The 24509-nt window shown below is 41.2% G+C and overlaps 1 protein-coding gene across 3 annotated transcripts in view; it reads left to right on the top strand.

Annotated features, from left to right (window-relative positions):
* The window catches only part of sorcs3a (sortilin related VPS10 domain containing receptor 3a), a 96973-nt gene that overhangs the window by 38462 nt on the left and 34002 nt on the right, over window positions 1-24509 (top strand). For all 3 annotated transcript variants that reach the window (XR_013300846.1, XM_077604404.1, XM_077604402.1), the window contains one exon: window positions 15293-15360. Coding sequence is in view for 1 of the 3 variants with exons in the window: in XM_077604402.1 (XP_077460528.1) it covers window positions 15293-15360 (68 nt within the window). In the remaining 2 variants the exon portion in view is untranslated. The remainder of the gene's footprint in view (window positions 1-15292; window positions 15361-24509) is intronic.

Here is a 24509-nt window from a genome sequence, read left to right as displayed (position 1 = left end):
CGAAGGAGGCTTGATGGGAAGACCTCTGGAAAAAAAAATGGCGCCTTAGAAGGTCTAAACAAGCTAAGCTTGTAAATTCCAAAGTACAGTATGGAAGGTTTCCTAACAATAGCTCATTAACTCCATCCCTCATTTTTAGACAATAATCCGGATTAAAAGTGATTACAAATGACCCGCGTCCTTCATGGACTCGTAATTGCTTCGTTCATAAATGATGGTCATACGGTATAATAGCCCATTTTCAAAACTGGATTGTTCTTATCTGTCTCGCGACCCTTGTGAGGATAAGCGATTGATCTGTCTGTATCACATGTGTCAAAGTGGCGGCCCGGGGGCCAAATCTGACCCGCCGCATCATTTTGTGTGGCCCGGGAAAGGCAATGATGAGTGCCGACTTTCTGTTTTAGGATCAAATTCAAATGATAGATATAGATGTCTATTCAATTTCCTGATTTTCCCCCTTTTAAATCAATCATTGTCATTTTTTAATCCTTTTTTTCTGTGTTTTTAGTTCAAAAATCATTTTGTAAAATCTAAAAATATATATTATAAAAGCTAAAATAAACTTGGTTTTAGATCTATAAAAAATGTAATATTCAAGGCTTTTAATCCAGTTCTTTTAATCCATTTATTAAAAAAAAATCTAAATATTATATCTAAAATGGTCCGGCCCACGTGAAATCGAGTTGACGTTAAAGCGGCCCGCGAACCAACCCGACCCAGTCTGACACCCCTGGTCTGTATGGTAGATGTGAGTGAAGATTAGAGCAAATATAGACAACCATAATTTTGGGTAAAACCGGAGCCTCCAGATTGCCGTTCTCTGTTTGGTTCAATTTGAACCGAGCTCCTCCCAGCCCGAGTGAAAATCTGGATTTGGATAAAACGGCGTTGATGATCGTCTGCCGTTGCGACCCGTTCAAATCCATCGCGTGGCACGCCATTATTCGGGTGCTTCAGCGTGCAAGCGTATCCGACGGTAGTATTTATTCCAAAGTTACCACGCTGCCCCGCCCCATCCTTTAGAAAACACCGTTTCACCAGGCGTAATCCGTCAGGGTGCGTTGTTTGATCAATGGCGGCGTTACACCTAATCCATTAGTCAAGTTCCCTATGCTCCTCCCCCAACGCTCCAATTAATGTGGCTGAGAAGCCTCTTCAATGTTGCGAAAACCAAACAACAGAAAACTGCTTGAATCTCCCCCTAAAAAAAGGAGAGTCGAGATCAACATAGTAGTCTCACTTCATGGTGGATCGCTTTCAGAAACACCATCAAAACAAGAAAACAAACAATATTTCCCCCGGATGAATATAAAAAGTGGAGAGCGGGGCCGCGGCTCGAGGCCTCTGGCACGCTATTAGAGAGCCGCTGTAAGAAAGGCCCGGTCGTCCTCGTGCAAACCAAGGAGATTTATTGATATTCAAGCAAAAGGACGCCATTTATTTTCCGCTCGACTCCATGGAAGGAACCCCCGGACGGCAAATGCCGGATGGTGGTTTCCCTTCCAGCCATTTTCCTTCGGATCTTTGGATCGTAAATTCGCTGCGAGCTAGAGATGAAAGGTGATCCGTTACAGTCAACAATAAAGTTTGATGCCGTGCCATGCGACGGCTGCCACGCGATCAATGAAATTTTATTTTTCCTCTTCCAAAGAAATCATTTCCCGTATGAGGGGATAAGACGTAAATTCATTCCTTCCTTCCTTCCTTCGTTCATTTTCTGAAGCGCTTATCTTTATGACGGTCGTGGGGGGTGCTGGAGCCTATCCCAGCTGAATTAGTGGCTGGCCAATCGCAATTAGTTAGCATGCAATTAGCTTACGCTGCATGTGGGAGGACTACCCGGAGAAAAAACACGCAAGCCCGGGAGAACGTGCAAACTCCACACAGCGAGGACCCGTACCTGGGAATCGAACCCAGAACTGTGAGGCCGATACGCTAACCCACAGGTGTCAAAGTGGCGGCCCGGGGGCCAAATCTGGCCCGTCGCATCATTTGGTGTGGCCCGGGAAAGTCAATGATGAGTGCCGACTTTCTGTTTTAGGATCAAATTGAAGTGAAGATTATAGATGTATATTACATTTCCTAACTTTGCCCCTTTTAAATCAATAATTGCCATTTTTTAATCAATTTTTTCTGTGTTTTTAGTTCAAAAATCATTTAGTAAAATCTAAAAATATATTAAAAAAGCTAAAGTAAACATTGTTTTGAATCTATAAAAAACGGAATATTCAGGGCTTTTAATCCAGTTCTTTTAATCCATTTATATAAAAAAAAAATCTAAATATTCTATCTAAAATGGTCCGGCCCACGTGAAATCAAGTTGACGTTAAAGCGGCCCGCGAACCAATCCGAGTCTGACACCCTTGCGCTAACCACTTATTCGTCAGGCCGCCCCTATTAGTGTATATGCATATATATTATTAACATTTTCCTATTATTTTTCAGAACAAGGACACCTAATTTGAAATTCGGCAATGTTGTGATGAATGAGTGAAAGAGTGAGCCAAAACCAGCGCTTTCAAAAACAAACAAAAAAGTATGTAAGAATATCATAGAGTAGTTGGTCGCTATTCAACTGTTAGTTCCGCTATAAATCAAGTCATTCGATTTGCATAAAATGCTATATCCCAATTTTTCGCTTGTCTACATAACCTTGCGGTGAACTTTGCGATCATCTGAAAACAAAACTAACACCGCATAACAATGCAGGAATATGCAAATGACGCACGCTCGTGTAAATGTCGAATTGCTGTCCGTCAACCGTCTGTCAATGGCCGACGTTCGGGCTGCCAAACGGTTTTCCTTGTCCTTTTCTACGGTAAGCCACCATTTCAGTCCAACTCGACGAAGGTTCGAGAGGAAAAGTGGAATATTTGGTGGGCCACGTCCCCCAAAGCGTCCGATCGTCACTTAATTAAATCCCGATTAAGCGTGAGTTGAGTCTTTACGGCGTATTTGGCGCCCCGCGTTGTCTACCGGGAAGGGGGTTGGAGGTTCGGTGTCACTTCCAGTTTGCCGTCATTCCTCACTTTGACCTATTTCAGCCTTTTTTTTCACGCGCCGCTCTGGCCGCTAGCACGGCGCTGACCCAGTAGCCCCCCCCCCCCCCCCCGACACCTGGCCAGCGGCCCTCTGGGAGCGAGACAAAAGGTCAAGGTTCACCCTCGTATTAGAAAATGACGGGACCTGGCTTCTAGGTCTTCCGTGTACGTCTTCCCCTTTCCTAAAATAATATATCCTAAGCGTTGAATCAGTGCAGATGGCCGGTTTTGGTTGAAGGCAGCCCACCTTTAATCAAACATACCGTGTTATTGGTTAGTGAAATGGCCGCCATTGAAAACCATTGTCAACATGGAAGTTTTAGAAGAAAGAGATCAGTCAGTTTTGGAAAAAAAGTCTCTCGGAGAAACGAACAGTTGAGCCGACTCCGGGCAAAATGGCACTAGCAAGCGCCGTGAACTTGGAAGTGGACAGAGTTTGGGGTCCTAGGGACTCAATTGGAGTCTAACTCACTTGACTTGGGGCAATAGACCAAGTATCTATTTTGCCAAAGCTCCGTCGTGTGTTTCTATTCAATTGTTTGACCATTGGTTCCATTGGCAAGGCCACAAACCCGAGATCTGGCTCTGGGTTTCCGCTCTAATTCATAGCCAAGGTGTTCCGTCAAGTTGAGGTCGAGACCTTGGTGGCTGTTGGGCCCTTTGAACGCTGGGGAAATTGGAGCTAAACCCGCTTGACTTGGGGCAATAGACCAAGTATGACCAAAATAAATAAGCCCTTTTTATGTCTTTACAACCTTCCGCGTGGCAATATCAAGACTTTTGCCAGTGGGGCAAGGCCATCGCCATCGTTGTTGGGGGGCAGAATATGTCCGGCCTCTAATTGATGAAAATGATTGATGACAACGCAGCCTGGCGCCGGCCGCCACGGGAGGCCATAAACTCCGGCCCAGAGTTATTTTGTCATTGATGGTTCGGTTCCCGTGTCGCATTCTGAAGAAATATCCTGCGGTATTACTCAAGTATTCGTGTTGCAGCCTTTAATACAGAGAACAGAGGCAAAAAAGAAACCTAGTCGCATATGTATGCATTGTGCATTCCAAACAATAGCTTCTGTTAAGCATCATTAGTTTTGCCCGAGGGCTTTTTCGTCTATGGAGTCAATTAAAACGTTAAACATCCCGTGGAAAAATTGCCTCTCCGTGCTAAAATGTTCTCCGTCAGCGGCGTAAGAAATCAGACTCTGTGTGGTCTGAGCTCCAGGGCAGGGATTGCAACTTTTAATTTGTCTCGTTTTTACGTTACGGCGACAGAATTAATTTGTTGCGGAAGACGATGGGAGATCGCGGCCCGAATAAGGATTCTTAGCGTCGGAAGGTAGCCTAAAAGATGCTCGCCATAGCAGCAGAAAAGGCTTTTTGCTTTATTTACGCATGTTTTTGGGAATGTCCAATGGCGAATCGGACACTTGGCGATGCCGCTCAAGCCAAAAGTTTGTGTTCTTTCCCCCAAAATGATCAGAGCAAGAGGAATTTTTATCTGACGGGATGGCAAGAAACATTGACTTGAATTTTACATATTCATTTTTACCTGCAGCTTCAGAATAATTACACTAAAGCACAGATGCTTATCACGACCAGCCTATTTTGGGGACTCCCATAAAATAGTTGTTTTGCCTTTTGGTCTCAGCTCTTTCCCTTATTTTATGTTGGATCTCCTTGTGTCCTAAAAAAAAAGTTATAACCTTCAACAAGAGTCACAAATGAAGTCTCAAGGACATTTTCAGTAAATTATCATTAAAAAAACACAGCATGATTGTCCAATACTCACAAAAAGTTTGGGATCTTGCTTGGATTAAAATTTTAAGACGAACCAAAATGAATTTTACCTAGATGTTCTTTCACGCACCATCCACGCGTCCATAAGCATATCAAATATATCCCCAAAAATTGCTAAACAGTTAAAATGTCAACTTTTGATTATCGCCAAAAAGGGATGACTGATGCCTAAAATCCACTTTAAATTGATCATTGACTATAAATTTGCTAAGAATGCATACTGAACATTAATGTTAGTTTTTTTTCTATTAAATAATTTTGCAGGACACACACACATTGTGTTCATTGATATGTACATAACTTGTGAAGCTGAGCTTGTTGTTTTCCAGAACATTTTGTCCATGTGAATACACTTAATGTTTCCAATTTGGATATTATTCTTGCCATGCATGAAAGAGCAAGAAGTAATTATGACTTTAATGAGTCTCTGGGCTGAAATCTCCTCAATTGAATGCCCACAAGATATTAAACAACGACACAGCTGCTTGATTTATCTTCCTAAATGCTCCTTCATTTTATCCTACGGTTTTCTTTTAGATTTAAAAGTTGGAAGAGCTACCTGAACTAGGTCAAATCAGAATTTAGCAGATGTTCATCGTTGATTTTTTGATGTCTGGAGAAGAGCTGTTGTTTTGCTTTATGAGGGCGTGGCCACTCTAACGAGAGAAACTAATTAACCGAGGAGTGGAGTTAGGTTTAGGGTTGGCAAAAGTGTGCTTTTTTTTTTTTTAAAGAACAAGAGCGATATGCTAACGACGGTGGAATTGGCGGTCAGTTCACAAATGGTGGATTCCAAGAGGCGCCCTTTTAGAAATCAGCATTTTCCTGTAAATCCCGGGGGCCTCCTCCAGAACTGGAATTTCTATTTTGGATGAAATTCAAGTTTGAGGCCGGCGCCGTAAAGACAAACTCGTTTGTGGAAGCGGTCACGCCACAGTACTTTTTAGAGCAACTTGCTCCTCCACTCTGCCATGTGATGTTGCCTGCCCCAAGTGCTTTACGGACTCAAATACGCTCATGCCCACTGCAAGCCGCTTAGGGGTCGGCGGGTCAGCGGACAGGCCGATCTGCCAACTGCGCCGCACACGCCCGTTAAACATCCGAACGGTCCGTGGAGAAGAAACACGGCGAGAGGAAACGAGTCTGTTTTTGTCCGTTGGTCATCTTTTTTGGATTTGTTGGCGGTTTTCGCGTTAATTTTTTTTGGGAAAAACGCCTTCCCGTCCTTTGCGCGTCTCCTTTTAGCAATGGCGGCGTGGTTCCCAAGACGCACGCCAATCAGACCTGCGCCATTAATTAGTTTGCGCAAAGTTGATGACTCGGTGGTTGATCTCGTTAAGAGGCTTTTAGCGGATGAAGACGCTCCGAGATGCGGAGCAACGATTTTTATCTAGTTCTCCAGCCCGCCTGGGATGTGTCGGGGATTTATAATGGGATTGGAAAAGCACGTCGCTCTGGCCGAAGGTTGAGACACTTTCAGTGGACACTCATGCGGAATCTCTGGAAATGATTCCTTTCCATGATGCTCTATCGCAGGGGTAGGGAACCTATGGCTCGGGAGCCATATGTGGCTCTTCTGATGGGTGGTCTTTTTCTGGTTTCCGGTGCGCAGTGACTGCTGGGATACATAGTTCTTGCACGCTACACCCACACGCTAAAAACACGTTTTTAAAAAGGCAACGGAAGCAAAACTGAGTTGGGTTGTAATTTATTTAGCCCTTTTACAACGTACTCACGTCGTCATCACCCACAAATCCATCAAAGTCCTCATTTTCTGTGCCCGAATTGAACAATTGTCCAAATGAGTCATCGAAAACGCGGAGTTTTATACGTTCGTCCAGGCGGCCACAATCCATTCGCAAATAGTTGCTAGCTGGTAGCTAGCGTAACTTTTCCAACAGTGCTTTCCATGCTTTGTCAAGCTGTATTGATGTCGATGTATACAGGCCACAGTCCATTGGGTGTATTGACAAAAGAACTACTACATATCCCAGCAGTCACTGCGCAGTAATTTGTCTACGGGACAATAGTAGAGTCGGTGTACCCTATCAACTGATTAATTTTATTTTATCATGATAACAATTTTAGTATTGGTCCATATATAAAGCGCACTGGATTATACTGCACCCTGTCTATTTTGGAGAAAATTTTAGACTTTTATGTGCGCCTTATAGTCGTGAAAATACGGTATATATTTAAATCGCTGGTGACAGAGCCGAGTCCCGAACGCACCAATAGGAGCGTCACCTCGACACTATGGCGCTGACACTACCTCTAACTTCACTCATGCTTTTTCCATTAGACTTTTCTGCATGTAAATTTTCATTAATTAGCAATTGTGTAAGAGTGTTGTCATTGACCCCCCCAAAAATCTCATTTTCACATTTTTACTCTTAAATTCCGAGTATGGCTCTCAAGGAATAAAATTTCAAAAATAGGGATTGTTTATGGCTCTCTGTGTCAAAAAGGTTCCCGACCCCTGCTCTATCGTCAGATTATTTGAGTAAGAAGTAAGATTTCAATACAAAGGACTGGATTTTCGGGGGGTTCTTGAGGGTCTACAGATTTATGCACGCTCTATATTCATGAGAAGAAAGCCATTTAGGTAACTAGTAAACCTAAAAATGTTCAGTGCCGAGTTCCGGCGGCGTGCAATCTTAATTGAAATGTACAAGCACAGGCGGCAATATTAACATATGGAAGACGGCGGCCATAAATTGAATCATGAGAAACGAAACAAGCATTTGTTCTAGCGGCTCTCGATAAGGAATTGTCTTTGTCTTTGTCGTGGCGTGGCGTGGCGTGGCGTGGCGGCTCTGCGTGATTAAACAATCCAACAATATTCAAGACGCGCCGTTATTATGCAGGCACACTTGTTATCCTGTTTCATTTAATGAGTCGGTTGCGGATTCGCAATAATTGTTTGTGATTGGCGGTAACTTGGTAATTGCCATTTCTGTACAGACTTTTTTTTTTATTTCCCGGCAATGCATACAATAAAATAGCCTCATTTTACCACTTGCTGTCGACTATAATAATCATCCAAATAATTCTTAAAGCTTCCTACGGAGTGCTAAAGCAATTTAACATTCATTTTTAGGTCGGAACTTTTCAAAACAATTTTCAATCCCAAGACAGTTAGCGAGCTGATTTTTTTTCTTTTCGTCGATTTATAGAACAAGAAAAATGAGACTGGCGGTCCATTTTCTAAATAGCCACACATTTCAATGCATTTTTTGGAAGCCATTAAAGCATATTAGCATGGCATCTTTTCAAACAGCTTTCAATCCCAGGACAGTTAGCGAGCTGAAAATGTTTTTTTTTGTCGATTTATACGAACAAGGAAAATGACACTGCCGCTCCATTTCCTAAATTGCCACTCAAATAACTGCATTATTATTATTATTTTGGGGGTAAGCGATTAAACCATATCAGGACGCCATCATTGCAATGCTATATCCTTCTGCATTTTATGATCTCCCACGTCTTGGGGGATGCATGAATAGCATCGTCTAAAACAGCCATATAAGAAAATTGCTTGACAGAGGTGAGAGCTCTGATGGGGGCTAAAAAAAAATAAATAAATAAATAAATAAAGAGCAAAATTGTGATGTCGTGACAGAGAGAATCGGAGGCGCAATCACCCCCGGTGTCTGCGGCGAAGCTCGTTTACGGCGGCGTGGGCTAAAAATACAGCCGGTATTCCCTTCTGTGATTTCAAAATGTTGTCCGCGAAGTGACAGAGACAATGACAATTGGTCAAGAGCGGAATGATTTGGATTGGGAGGGAGGAAAGAAGCCGTGATCGCCAAATGCTTCAGCGAGCACTCCACAGAAAGAGAGGAAATACATTTGATGGATGCTTTTGCGCCGCAGGCCTGGAAGCTTACAAATAAGTCATAGAAAAGAGAGCCCAAGCAGGAGGAGGCTACGTACGTCAAAGGGGGAAAATCAGGAAATTTAATATACTTCTACAGACGCTCCCATACTTTCGAACGAGTTAGGTTCCGAGCGATTGTTCATACGTTTAATTTGTTTGTAAGTTGATTCAGTGCTATATTTTGTATTATAATTTATGTTTAAGGCCTATATTAGTATATTGAAGGTTTATATAAGTGCATTTCTATGTTTAAGGCTTGTATAAGTAACACGCATTGGTTTGTACTGAAAAAAACATTTAATAAAATGGAGAGAATATGTATAGTACTGTATAGAGCGAGAGAGAGAGAGAGAGAGAGAGAGAGAGAGAGAGAGAGAGAGAGAGATTTATGTGTTAGAAACTGGCCGAAAGAAGCGATCTAACGACGATTGCACAGTTTTCTTCTTTTTTTCATCATAAATGATGCGGTAGCACTGTATGGCATCATTCAATTGATTTGCAAACTTTGTGCAACGTTCAATATTTGGGTCCTGCTGCTCGATCTTTCTGTTTAGAAATGGTACCGACGGTCGAACGATTCAAGTTGTATTCGCGTGCAACGCTCACCACTTTGTGACGCGCATAAAGCTTCATTATTATTGCCACTCGTTTCAAATGAAATGGCTTGCCTCTTCCTTGCAACTCCCTCAATAGAAGCTTTTCACTTTTTACCAACCATATTCAATAATGGATGCACGAGATATTTAATGATACAAATGAAAAAGGTTCTTTGCGCACTGGAGATACGTTCACGCACTTCCGCATTGCAACGAATTGGACAGAAGAACGTAGATGCTGGGTGAGCTGAGCCCTCACAGCGCCAGGCGTCGGTCGGTATTAGCGGCGGAAAGAAGCACTACTCGGAAAAAAAATACAAAATCGAACTTACGAACATTTTTCGACATAAACGCAATTTGCAGACATGTTCGTATGTACCGTTGTTCGTAAGTCTTATGTTCGTAAGTAGGGGAGCGTCTGTATTTATTTGCATTCAGTGGGTAGTCCTCCCACATGCAGCATAGGCTAATTGCATGCTAACTAATTGCGATTGGCCGGCCACCAATTCTTCAGCTGGGATAGGCTCCAGCACCCCCCACGACCGTCGTAAAGATAAGCGCTTCAGAAAATGAACGAAGGAAGGAATGAATTTACGTCTTATCCCCTCATATGGGAAATGATTTCTTTGGATTTCTTTGCTGGATGGCTACATCAACACCATCCCTTTTTATCCCAAAAAGTCATTAAGCGTGTTATGTCCTTCTACTCGGTGCAATGTTTGGAGGAGAAAAAAAAACGAAAAAAATGTGAGCGCCTCTGGCTCCAGTAGGTGTTTTAGAGTTGAATGACCCGTTTAGGATTTGATGGCCACTTCATGAACTCTTCCTCCCACAACAACAGCAGCTATGGTCAATTCCACACCACATTGTATCTCTAAATATGCTCTAATACAAGGGTGTCAGACTCGGCTTGGTTTGCGGGTCGCTTTAACGTCGACTTGATTTCACGTGGGCCGGACCATTTTAGATAGAATATTTAGATTTTTTAAAAATATAAATGGATTAAAAGAACTGGATTAAAAGCACTGAATATTCCGTTTTTTAATAGATCGAAAACAATGTTTATGTGAGCTTTTTAAATATATTTTTAGATTTTACAAAATGATTTTTGAACTAAAAACACAGAAAAAAATGGATTAAAAAATGACAATGATTGATTTGAAAGAGGGAAAATCAGGAAATGTAATATACATCTATACTCTTCATTTAAATTTGATCCTAAAACAGAAAGTCGCCACTCATGATTTACTTTCCTGGGCCACACAAAATGATGCGACGGGCCAGATTTGGCCCCCGGGCCGCCACTTTGACACATGTGCTCTAATATGAATAATAATTATATATATATATTTTTTTTTTCACTGCGTCAGTGTATTCCTGTGATAAAAAGAAAATATTTTGATTGATATTGATCATTTGGTTGCTCATAGAAGTATGAAATGCGTATTAAGAAGATGATGATTGATTTTCTTTTCTTATATTGTTTTTTTTTCCCGAAAGAAACCCCTGGGAATACCCACAAAATTGGTATGACAGGGCTAGAAACTAAAACATTGTTTTTTAATTCTCCGCCATTCTTGCCAATCACCCACTTTGGAAAGAAAAGCAATCTAGTCCGCCTAGCAACAGCCCGATGGTCATCTTTCTTTCTCCTGACCATCATTTTAGTTTCCGCTATTTTGTGTGCCGCCGGTCAAGAGAGTTGCCAGCTGAGGTTTTTGCGCCCAAGGATTGTGATGTGATGTGCGTTACGTCGTTCTTTAGCGTGACCTTCTGATCTCGGTACGCTTGTTGCCGCAGCAGCCAAAAGCACGGAGGCTCAATTCTCAACATTTTCTTCTCTAAATCTATCCCTGCGGTTTTGTGCTTTAATAAAGCTAATTCTACCTCCTACTCATTTTGACGGGAGACAAACAGACAAACAAATAATCGATAAATAAGCAAGTACAGACGCTCCCCTACTTACGAACATTCGAGTTACGAACAACGGTACATACGAACATGTCTGCAAATTGCGTTTATGTCGGAAAATGTTGGTAAGTTGGATTTTGTATTGCGCGCCTTTTCCGAGTAGTACTTCTTTCCGCCGCTAATACCGACGCCTAGCGCTGTGAGAGCTCAGCTCACCCAGCATCTACCTTCTTCTGCCCACTTCGTTGCAATGCGGAAGTGCGTGAACGTATCTCCAGTACGCAAAGAACCTTTTTCATTTTTATCATTAAATATCTTGTGCATCCATTATTCAATATGGTTGGTGAAAAGCGAAAGGCTTCTATTGAGGGAGGTGCAAGGAAGTAAATTGGCAGCAAAATGGAATAGGGGCAATCGTCCATCCGTGGGCTCAAGTGTTTGTTTGTTTACCTTGGAATAGCAGCGGGGTTAATTGAGATGAGATGTCAGCTTTGGGATTAGCAAATTTATCTCAACTATCCTCCAGCTTTTGGGAAGTGTCAGCCATTTCAGTCAAAGAGCAACGTTTAAAAGCGGCAAAGCAATAAAGGTTGGTTGGCCATGGAGGTGGGAAAAAATGGCCGTGGGGGCCCAAGAAAAGAAAGCGGCAGGAAAAAAGGCAACTGGAGAGCATTTTAGGATACTTTCTTACAACTACCGCCACCAAGGCGTCTTTCCTTTGATAAAAAAATGCGCTTTTTCTCTCTCTCTCTCTCTCTCTCTCTCTCTCTCTCTCTCTCTCTCTCTCTCTCTCTCTCTCTCTCTCTCTCTCTCTCTTTCCTCTTAAAGATTTTAATCCCAAAAGTTGATCATTAAAGTTTAACGTGAATGATATATCGCTAGCGCAAGAGCAGATAGTGAACGGTAAAGGCATCCGTCTTCATTCTCTAATCCTGACATTTTATTTCCTCGCTTAAAGTGTTAGAATTCTTAGATATATGGACAATATTGACATTTAGAGCCTTTTGGCCTGCTGCCTGGAGTTAGCCGGAGTGGGCTCCGGCACCCCCCGAAAACCTCGTGAGGATATAGATACTTTCAAAAGGATAACTATATATTACATTGAATTGAATGCTTTTATTATCATTATACAAGTATAAGGCGATTTCAAGCATCACCACAAAGTGCACAAATAACAACAACAAACAAACAAATAATCAATAAATAATAATGCGAAATAATCAATAATAATGAGAAATAATCAATAAATAATAATGAGAAATAATCAATAAATAATAATGAGAAATAATCAATAAATAATAATGAGAAATAATCAATAAATAATAGTGAGAAAGAATCAATTATTCATAACATAACATTATTCATCCCGTATTCGGGAAATTTCGTTGTCACAGTAGCAAGAGGGTTAGAATACAGACAGTAAAAGATATTTTAGACATAAATAGATAGGTAATAAGTAAGTTCATGAATAAATAAATAAGTGTCTCTGAAGTAAATATGTATGTATATTTATATATACATACACACTTCAGAGACACACTTATTTATTTATGTATTTATTTATTAACTTACATATATATTATATATATATATATATATATATATATATATATATATATATATATATATAAAAATAAATAAATAAAAATAAATAATCAGTGGCGGTCCGTGCATTTTCTGGTAGCGCCTTCAACGTATCAATCCAATTGTTTGGCCTTTTTAACTGAACTGAGCTAATGTAGCAACATTTTAGGAAGCTGAAATTTGGGTGAGATGATGCTCAAGTGTGGGTGTCGAGGCCAATCCACTCTTGAGTGTGTGTGTATATATTCGCCGCGTGAATAGTATATCATTTCACGCCGTCTCACCTGCTGTTAGGAAGCCGTTAATCCCGCTCCCCGGTAAGAGAAACACTTTGGCGGAGATGATGGTGGATAATGGGCTTTTAATGCTCAAGTTGGGAGCTGAAGTCAAACTGCAGGGGCGCCAGCAGGTGCCCTGACAATGCTCTTCTATTCCAACATAATATTTGATCACATGTGACTAAGTTAATGAGGGCTCCCGCCAAGGCAGCGCCGTCCGTCTTAAACGTGAGCGGCAAGACGTGCGATGACGAGCCGGGAAAGGAGATACGCCACAAAATGAGGCGTTTGCGAGCAAGCCTAGAAATTGTTGATGTGTTCTTCTTCTGATATTTCCGGGTGAGGGAAAGTCCCGGTGCCCCGTGAGAATAATAAGATGCTGGAAAGTGATTTCTTCAGCACAATATGTCAACCCGTGCTATGCCACTTATCATACTGTCAGCGAATATTATGGAGAAATGATTTAGTAATGACCTGATTTATCGACGTGAGCAGGAATGAGATTATTGGGACTCTGCGCCTACCTTTTTTTTTTCTTCTTTGGCTGATGTGACAGTCGAGGGGAAACAAACAAAAACAACATTGCTAGCGGTATTTTCAATCAGCAGTTATTCTAAAATTGATGTGAATGCAAACAACAACCCGCTTTCATTGCAAAAATTGAACTTGTGTGCCAAAGTATTGCAGTACCCGTCGACATATTGCTACTTTTAGGAACTCAACTTGTCTTTAATGCAATTTTAGTCTTGCTAGATATATATATACATACATACATATATACATATATACATATATATATATATATATATATATACACACACACATCTACATATATATATATATATACACACATCTACATATATATATATATATATATATATATATATATATATATACACACATACACATACATATACACATATACACATACATATATATATATATAAGCGTGTTGCTGAAATATATATATATATATATATATATATTTCAGCAACACGCTTCTTTATTTATATATTCATGTATTTATTTATGAACTTACTTATGACCTATCTATTTATGTCTAAAATGTCTTTTTCTGTGTCTGTATTCTCACCCTCTTGCTAGCTACTGTGACAACGAAATTTCCCGAATACGGGATGAATAAAGTTATCCAATCCAATCCAATCCATTTCTTCCCGTCCTAAATGTATTGCCGACGCGCGTCAGAGGGAAGAGTCGAGGTCCAAAAAACTCTTTTTGTTTTCTAGCTCCCAAGTCGGGCCCGGTTAGGACGCTTCCGACAATATCCGGGCTGGGAGGGATATGCTAATAACACGCATTGATGCTAACAAGGAAGGGCACAGACCATTTCAAGTAGGAGGGAAAACAAGCAACAGATAAATGTGAATAGCATGTAAAATATGTCTAATATGGTGGCTTCCCATGGGGAATTTTCTTGTTTCTTTGCCCTATGACTGCGAGTTTTCATCCCAGATCTCAAAAACATGCTCACCGGGTTGACTAAAGACCCCATATTGTTCTTGGATATGAATATATTTTGTCTGCTGCGCTACGGAAGACGAACCAATGAGTCATGCCGCCAATTTTTTGATCAATGATGGATTCAGCGAAACATATAACATAGTTCTCCTAACATAAAACATGGAACAGGAAGTTGAGAAGCACATTAGGCATCTCTTGCAAAGTGATACAGAAAAGAAATATATCAGAAGGCCCTGAATAAAAAATGGAAAATGTGTCTTACCTTTTCCAAGAAGTAAAATTGCTTTGAACTTTAAGCTAGAAGAAAAAGTGCCTTCTCCGAACTCAGCCATTAGAGTCATCGCCTCCAATCTTCGCATTCCGTCTCTCCCTCCCACCCACCAACTTGGGATTTTTTATTTTTACGAGCCATTGAATTGTTAGCTGCAAATGTCTTTTTTCTTTCTTTTTTTTTTTACCGCCATACTTCCCAGTTTTTTTCCCTTAGTGAAGAACAATTTGCATTCCTGTGAACAATTGAATGATGCTACGATCTATACAAATTTGGCCTGTCTTGCCTAAACGGTTTTCACAAATATAACGATTTATTAAAGTTGAAGAATAGCTAGTTAGCCGCGCACCACTGTTGAAATGTCCAGATTTTGACAAACTTTCTATGAATAAATGAATGAATTAAAATCTCGTAGCCATGCTTGTAACACTGAAATGCTTCTCTTTTCAGGTTATCCTGATACTAACGAAGCTCTTCGACTTTCACATCGGCAGCGTGACGGAAAGCACTCTTTGGAGGTGAGGAAAATGCTCCTTCAGATTTATTAGCATGTCTTTTATGAAGTCACACAATGGCAAGCCTCCATTTCTTTTACATTTGACAAACTACGATAGATTTGTTTCATGTTAGTGGAACTTTAAATCAATAACCGGCCGTTCTTTGGCTCGACGCCCACTCGGCGGTGGCCTGATTGCGAGTGCGAACGGTCGTCCTCTGACGGACTGGCGACCAGTCTAAGATGAAGTCAGCTGGGATAGGCTCCAGCACCCTTGACAAGGACGAACGGGATTAAAAATGAATGAGCGGAGGTGTTTAGGTTGGGAGTATTTTCAAGGAGAAAATGTCAAATCTGTACATTTTGGAATCGTTTTTCGAAATATCTCCATGTGGCGATTGATTTTGTTATATTAAATGTCATATGTGGCTTTTATTTCTGGTGTTGCGGAGGGCGCAGACAGGTTAGAGCGCCAAGACCCTGTATTTTTTTGGACCTTGTCTTCTTTACAATAACATGACACGATGGTGACATTTAGTTCGTATTAGCCCTGTTATTATTGAACTTATTATTGAATGTCCTTCGCTATTATTGGCTGTAGAGCAGGGGTAGGGAACCTATGAGTTGAGAGAAGAGATGAAGCTTGCTAGTTTTTGGGACCCAATTTTATCTTCTGGTTTCACCAAAATCCTGCAATGCAAATTGAATTATCTTTTTTTTTGGTTTTGAGTTTCTTGGAGTTTGATAGCCACGCAGTGGGTCGTTTAATCATGGCAAAATGGACACTACATTCTAAATGCCCATGAGACAATGGCAATAAATTGATCCATCCTGACAACAGAAGCAGAGTTTCCGTCTGAGGCGGACTGAAGTTTGGCCAAGCCATTTCAGGACTTTATCGTGAAAAGAAATTCAACGTTAAACGGCGCGACTCCCCCTTTTTGAAAGGCCACAGCCCACCACTGCTACGTACGAATGCACAACACCGGTAATCCGTGGTGTGGTTGCGGTAAGAGTATTTTGGAAGGAGGTCCACCGTGTGGTCACGTTAGTAGTATGCCGTAAAATGCTTTTGGTGCGTTGTTGTCACTCCATTCCTGCTGTTTTTCCACGTAGTCCGAATGGGGTCACTGGCAGGTGAAGAGGAACATCCTCTAAAATTGCATCATTTTCCAGGAACGCTGGCAGGCAATGCGGTATTTTACAGGTCAGCGCCTCCGCTAAATATCCGACTCGGAGAGACACCCGGCCCATATCGCCGACCTTTGGCAATTGGACTTGTTATTTCCCGCCGCGCTTTTCCATGGCGACCTCAAGTCAAGGGAACATCTTAGAAAAACAACTCCTCCTGAGAGACCCGCCGATACACCTGATTTTCGGCTATTGAAATGTTTATAAAGGAGGACGCTCTTTCCGTTGACCAAATATTGCATGAAATGATATGCTAGCCACTCATTTTCCAAATGGTGACCCGTACCAAATGTGAGCATCCAAAACGTGACCTCTTGTGAGCACCTTAGTCAAAAGAATCAAACACTTTGGCATCTCATCTCGTCCCCGGTGGGTTCCGACCTTGCCATGTTCTGCCAGCCTGCGTGGGTTTTCTCCAGGTACTCTCTTTTTTTGGCAAAAAATGATGACTGAATCGAGGGTGCGGCTTATATGAGCATAAAAAGACGAATCGCCATGACTTATGACGCCATGACGCCATAACGCAAGACAATGTGGCCGATACGGTCATTTATTTCAAATTAAGAGAAAAGATCAACAGATAACGCTAAACAAAATTTATTTTGAGATCTCCAAATGAATTTCAAGGAAAAAAAACGTTTCTTGCATAAAACATGAAAAAACTCACTTGTGCTTGTCACTGCTCGCTCAGGGCGACGCCATCTTACCTAGTTATACGTGCTCTGACTGGCCAGACCCGAGTAGCCTTGATGGATGTGTTCGTAGCATTTACCATGTCAGCACATCCCAATAGTTGTTCAAGATGATGGAAGGTCCTGCGGTCGATGGTTAAAATATCAGCCTTGATACCTACGTAATGTACATCCCATGCTATTATTGCACCCAGAGACTTGGTGAACACTATACCACTACGGACACACTTCCTGGTTTTGCTTGCGTTACTTCCTTTTTGATAGGAAATGATTGTACATTTGTGACCGGAGATGAGATTTTTGAATTCCTGGGATTAATTTATCCCGGTCTGTTTTAATTTCTACTTTTTTCCCCTTATTTTCTAATTTACTTGATTTTATTTTATTGTCTTGGAGTCAAGTTTATACCTTCTTCTGTCCACCTAAGAGAATTAAAGAATTAGCGAATGGAAGAAGCCGTCCGGCCTAGGTGTTCATTATAGCACACACAAAAAAAATAGCATCTTGTACAAAACGTGGAAGTGTGAAGCATGACAGCGTACGTTTAGTCATCTGTTTGGCAACAATGGCGGCTCGCCCGGAGCTTTGACTCCTGAGTTGATCTAAAGTGACGCAGGCATTCCCATCGAGGACAATATTCTGACAGCTGGTGGTGGCCACGACGTCATTGGTCGAGCCGGTGGCGCCAAAGACGTGGCTGGAACATTCCCTGGAGAGAAGCCACGGTCAGATCCGTCCGTGGTGAAGAATAGGAAAGAAAAAGTTGGAGTAAACTTGACTCTTTAGTTATCCCTTCTTTACTTTCTGTCTTGGGTGAAACTTGTTTTTTTGTGTCTGAGATACACTTGACTGGTTGTGGAGCTGCTTATCATAAAGAAGAAAGCTAGCAGATAAAGGTAGTGCGGCGTCACCGAGGATGGCTCCCACTCACCTTCTGTGAGAAAACATTTTTTTTCGGCTCTTGAAAAAGTATCGAGTGAATATATTTACCCCGGCCGCCGCTGCTGCTGCAAATATACGCACGCTGCTAAATGAGTTTGCCATCAAACAAAAGGATTTCCAAGACGTTGTGTGGGGCTTTCGCAATGCCTACTTTGTCGAGTACGTATACGACAAAACATTTGTAACTTCTATACGTCCCTGACAAGCAACTGTTGCCGTAACGGGGAAAAAAAAGACTGCGTACACAATGCTAGCGAGCAAAAATTTGGCAGAAATGAACTTAAAAATACAGACACTCCCCTACTTACGAACAAGTTAGTTTCCGAGCGATTGTTCATAAGTTGAATTTGTTTGTAAGTTGATTCAGTGCTATATTTTGTATTATAATTTATGTTTAAGGCCTATATAAGTATATTGAAGGTTTATATAAGTGCATTTGTATGTGTAAGGGTTGTATAAGTAACAAACACTGGTTTGTACTAAAAATCATTTAATAAAATGGAGAGAATATGTACAGTACTGTATAGAGAGAGAGAGAGAGAGAGAGATTTATGTATTAGAAACTGGCCGAAAGAAGCGATCTAACGACGATTGCACAGTTTTCTTCTTTTTTTCATCATAAATGATGCGGTAGCACTGTATGGCATCATTCAATTGCTTTGCAAACTTTGTGCAACGTTCAATATTTGGGTCCTGCTGCTCCATCTTTCTGTTTATAAATGGTACTGACGGTCGAACCATTCAAGTTGTATTCCTGTGCAACGCTCACCACTTTCTCACGCGCATCAAGCTTCTTTATTATTGCCACTTTGGTTTCAAATGAAATGGCTTGCCTCTTCCTTGCACCTCCCTCAATAGAAGCCTTTCGCTTTTCACCAACCATATTGAATAATGGGTGCACGAGATATTTAATGATAAAAATGGAAAAGGTTCTTTGCGCACTGGAGATACGTTCACGCACTTGCGCACTGCAACGAACTGGGCAGAGGAAGGTGGATGCTGGGTGAGCTGAGCTGTCACAGCGCCAGGCTTCGTCGGTATTAGCGGCGCAAAGAAGCACGACAAGAAGTAGCCGAAAGAAGCCAGGCTCACAGAACAAAGAAAGTTGTAAAAAGTATAAAGTACAAAGTAAAGGGGAATGTATTAAGAAATATTAAAAATAATTTTAAAAAGATAGAAGGGCTGTAAAACACGAAAAACATAAGAATTTACAGAGCTACTGTCACTGGCTTCCGCGTGACGGCACCATCTTGAAAAAAAAAAGGAAAAACAAAAAAACAAACAAAAAAAACCCTATGCGCAGACATGTTCGTATGTACCATTGTTCGTAACTCGAATGTTCGTAAGTAGGGGAACGTCTGTATTGGATAATTGACACCCGCTAAATGCGGTACGTATGCGATAGTGTTGGAATATCCTTTGTTCTATTGAACAACAACCCAAGGTTTTCGGGAAACAGTGATCCCATCGTAGCCAAGTCTATGAACTGTTTTATTATAAATGGGAAATCTGAAGAACTTTCAGCGTGTCATAAATACGGCGAGAGGGAGACGGCGCCCCCGGTCGAGGGTCAGCGTCGAGAGAAGAATGTTTTAACCACAAAGAGTCATTCTCCTCTTCATGAAAAAGTCATCCTGTCCGGAAGCAATATTTAAAGTTGGATGCTTTATTTAAAAAAAAGGAAAAAATCTACCTGGCGAGCCATGGAAGGAAGCAAGATATAGATATATTTTTTTCCACTCAGTGTCAAGGATGACTGGAGAACAGGAGCAGTGAGTGGATACATGACAAATGTTGACAGTGAGGAAAAAAAAAGTTGAATGTCAGCCCCTCGCTGCCTCGTGGCCATTTCTCTACCGCCGATGTGTCGGGATCGGAGTTTTCGGGGGGGAAAATGCTCCACCGACGCCAGGAGATTTGGACTCGATCCTGGCGACCGGCCTCTTCCGTCCACCTGTCTTCCGCTCCGGGTGTACATTGGTACCTCGAGATACGAGCTTAGTCCGTTCCGGGACTGAGCTCGTATGACAAGATTCTCGTAACTCGAGCGGAAGTTTCCCATTGAAATGAATGGGAAACAAATTAATTCGTTCCAACTCTCTGAAAAAAACACCAAAAACAGGATATTGGATTGAAAAAAATGTTTTATTTATTCTAATTCGCCATATATTGACAAAGTAATAAATAACGAGTGGTTTGATAGTAATAGTGTTTAATAGGAGTAAAATTAGACATTTCGCGGAGGGTAGACAGCGTCATACACGGAGGCGGGGGGCTGTTTGGGGGGGCTTTATCCACGGCAACAATGCACTCGTAAACAAACAAACAAATTTAAATTAACTTGGATAACTATATACAGACAGTCAACGTTTAATGTAAGTTCAAACAAAACTAAATTGTAAATTTGTTGTCATCTTTTTGACCTTACGTAGTTCTACGGGTGGGTTGACACCACCTGGCCGCTCCGCCCAAGTCTTCAAAACGAACGCATCAAGAGTTGTTTGTTTTTGTCTACCCTTCAGACTATATTTCCATAATGTCGCATACAAATGTCATCACAATAGGATAACGCACGACGACCACTTGCCAACGAGAAATAGTCTTTAAAGAACGATCGCGGGAGCTTCTTTCCTTAGAAAGAATAACAGGAAATACAATAGTTGAGCTTACCCATGTATTGATTGTGAGTAATGAAGTTTTATTCTGAGAAAGGTTGCCATTGCCTATCGGTCGGTGTTGTGTGCACGAGTATACTTCATTACCCAGAAAGCCCTCTTTTTGCCCGCGCATGCGTGTTGTGCGTTTCCTGGTCCTATGAGAAACTCGTCTGAATTAATCGTTCTGTGCTCGTAAATATTGTTATACACGAAAGATATGCAAAAAAGACCTGGCTTGGTCGCATCACCAAATTTTGATCGCATGACGGGCGAATTATTCGATCGAAATTTCCCTCGTAAGACGAGAATTTTGCATGACGAGCGGTCGTATGACGAGGTACCACTGTATTCGGGATTAAAATGTTGTTTTACATTCCTGGATCATCTCCCACGGCCGCCGTCTTTGTCTGTTTCACGCATGACTGGCGTCCAGAGTTTTCTTTGGGCGCTATCTCTCGCTAGCACCGACCGACCGAGGCCACAAAACAAGGCGCGTCGACACGGACGCAATCTTTGGAGAGACAGACTTTTTGGCGTGCGGCGGCGCTCGCTCTTTGGAGCTTCCATTATGCCTTCCTCGCTTGGGCGAGCGCAAGCTTGCCGTGTGTGTTTTGCTTTACTCGCTCCGTGTTTACCAATTGAAAGTTGCCTCTGCCATCTGCGTCTGCCAATTTTACAACAAAGTCATTTTCATTTCTGATAAAGCGCACGCTTGCCTTGCGAGATAACGCCGGCCGGCGTGGGTCGAGTGGGCCAAAGAGGTACTACTCCAGGAGGAGTGGCTACACTTCTAATTAATATTATTCCATTCAAGTGGTCTTAAATCGTCAAAAAAAGCCAGCGCAAGAGTATTTGGTGAAATGCGTACAGCTTGAAAATAGAATGGAATACTTTTATTGTCATTATACAAGTAGAAGGACATTTAAAGCTTCACCACAAAGTGCACAAATAAATAACAATTGATAAATAAATAGCAATAAATAAAAATAAATACATAAATAACAATGAATAAATAAAAACAAATAAATAACAATAAATAAATAACAACAAATGAATAACAATAAATAAATAACAATAAATACATAACAATAGCTAAATAACAATAAATAAATAACAATAAATAAATAACAATAAATCAATAAGTAGTCAACCAAATGAGTAGACTAGTGCACAATTAACAACAAACAAATGAACAGAAACAAGCAATAAATAATAATACAAATAAATAAATCAGTAATAGACAGACCAATAATTCAAATGATGTGCAAATAAAAATTATTGAGGTGGCTATTTAAAAAAAAATAGCTAGGAATGTCTACTTTACAGCCTCAAGCTTTTATATTTATTTAATTTCACTTTGCACTACTTCCTTTGTTTGGCCCTACAGAATTAGCATTCTTATCATTTTTTTTATAGTTAGGATGATTGTTTTTGTTGGTTTCTTCTCAGTAAAAGTTGTATTTTTTTATCAGCTTTCTGAGACGAGTTATGCTTCACTAGTTGTATTTTTCTGCTTTCCTTGAATTGTGACAATATGTAGGCCTTTTAGTCATGAACAAAATTGACTTTGTCATCTCCGAGTCTTTTTTCCTTTTTTTCGGGTTTTTTATTTCAGTCCAAAAGACTGGAGCAATTTAGACAATTGCAGTGGAAATGTCTGCAAAATAATGGCGCATCTCTCCCACTGACCTTTTAGCGCTATATTGTGTAGAAGTGTTCGCTTCACTGGTGCCGTCAGTATTTTTCAAGCAAATCCGTCAACGAGTCCTCCCACTTGATTTTTGCCCCGGGCTCGTCCGCTCGGGAAACTTTCCTCGCCGTCTCTTGTTTTTTTTTTTCTTTAGACGTACGCGGCCGTGACTTTCGGGGGAAACCGTCCACTTTTCCCTTGTTTTGGTGCAACCGACAGAGGAGCTTTTTGAGGAACGTGAATTGTGTTTTCTAGTCTATTTCATTTTTTTTTTCTTACTTCATCAGCTTTAAATGCAGACGCTGTTACCTTGTTTATTGTATCTTTAGATAGATATTTGCTAAAACCCAGTGGCGGTCCGTGCATTTTCTCGTAGCGCCTTCAACGGGTAAAATCCACTTCCTAGCAGCATTGAATGATCTTGAAAATGGCTTTAAATCAACACATCAATATATTTGCTTGTGCAGCTTGCTACAGATACAGTTTGGTAGCTCTGGCTAATCACTAGCCAATCATAGTTGGTGAAAGCGATGAGGTTGTTTTAATCCATTTTTTTCCTAATAGACTCCATTCTGCATGCATACTGTCTTTGTTTAGCATCAGCGTTCCAATGTTTTAAATTTTTGAAAACTTTATTGCTTTAAATGTGCTCACATTTTCATGTATTTTGACTTTTAAATTCTGAATGTGGCTTTCAAGGAATAACGTGAAATTTCCTGAATACGGGACAAATAAAGTTATCTAATCTAATCTAATCTAACATTGGAAAATAGGAATTGTTTTATGGCTCTCTTGGGCCAAAAGGTTCCCGACCCCTATTAGGATCATTAACTTTCCTTCATTCATTTTTGGCACCTTATCCTCTCAAGGGGTGCCGGAGTCTGTCCCGGCCAACGATCGGAAGCAGGCGGCTCGGCCGCCGGCCAATCACGAGGCACGGGGATACAGGTGTTGATTTTCTTTAATGACCTGTTCTACACTGACAAAGAATCGTTAAGAGAAAACAACTTGTTTTTTTTCCCGGCTTGTCTTTATTGCTTCCGTTTGAGATGTTTAGCATTTATTTTTATAGGGAACCATTTCCACTCCTGAGTGTCTTTCTTAGTTTGGCAAAGTCGGCCATGTTTGGCAGTGAAGCGTAGCTTGTTGTTGTTGTTGTTGAAAGTGTAAAAGCTCACACTTTTTCACAAAAAGTCGATGCAAGATGTCACCGTTTTTCGGATAGAATAGCTTACATGCAAGCTGTGAATTTTCCCCGACCAGTTGGCTCACGACTGGAGCTTTTATTCGGAGATAACGAAGCATTTTTTAACTGAAACAAATGTCATTCCATTTCATTTGAGCACCTCTTTCATTAGGCTACTTTTTCTTTTAAGCTAATACTGAATTCCTGTAAATAGCTACATAAGAGTCCACTCATTTGTTGAAACGAGCACACAGCGAGTCCCGGTTTGGACAAATAATATTTTCCAGCAATTATGTGAACCGTGTTCATTTCCCGTGGCACATTTAAGGATCTAGATTCCATCTGAGGACACGCTACGCTAAAGTACGAGCGCTGGTGCTCTAGTGGGACGAGGCAAGCTAACAGGCTCATTCCCACAACTACATTATTACAGCCTTTGGATTCCCCAATGCCTGCACGTTTTAATTTGGGTTTATATTGCACTTGTCGTACATTATTTCGGATTTTGCTATTTGTAGGGAATGAATTATTCAGCGTGCCGGTCTCTCGACACGTCTGCCTGCTTCCGTTCTGGTGGCTGCCTGATACCATGGCAAAAGCGCCCACGGTCTGGTCCTTTCTTGGACCACGCACCACCGCCAGTCCTTATCAGAAGGCTTTTTTGCAGGAAATTTCCAGCATTATTTTGGCCGCTTTTTAATTTATGCGAGTCCATTTACTAGAGCGTGACCGGACACTTTGTCGCCGGACGCTTCGTCCCTGGACAGTTCGTCGATGGACAATTTGTCGCCGGACAGTTGGCCTAACCTTAAC

This window comes from Stigmatopora argus, chromosome 7, assembly GCF_051989625.1.
Source record: "Stigmatopora argus isolate UIUO_Sarg chromosome 7, RoL_Sarg_1.0, whole genome shotgun sequence".
Classification (NCBI taxonomy): Eukaryota; Metazoa; Chordata; class Actinopteri; order Syngnathiformes; family Syngnathidae; genus Stigmatopora; species Stigmatopora argus.
This window is presented reverse-complemented; position numbering and strand designations above follow the sequence as displayed.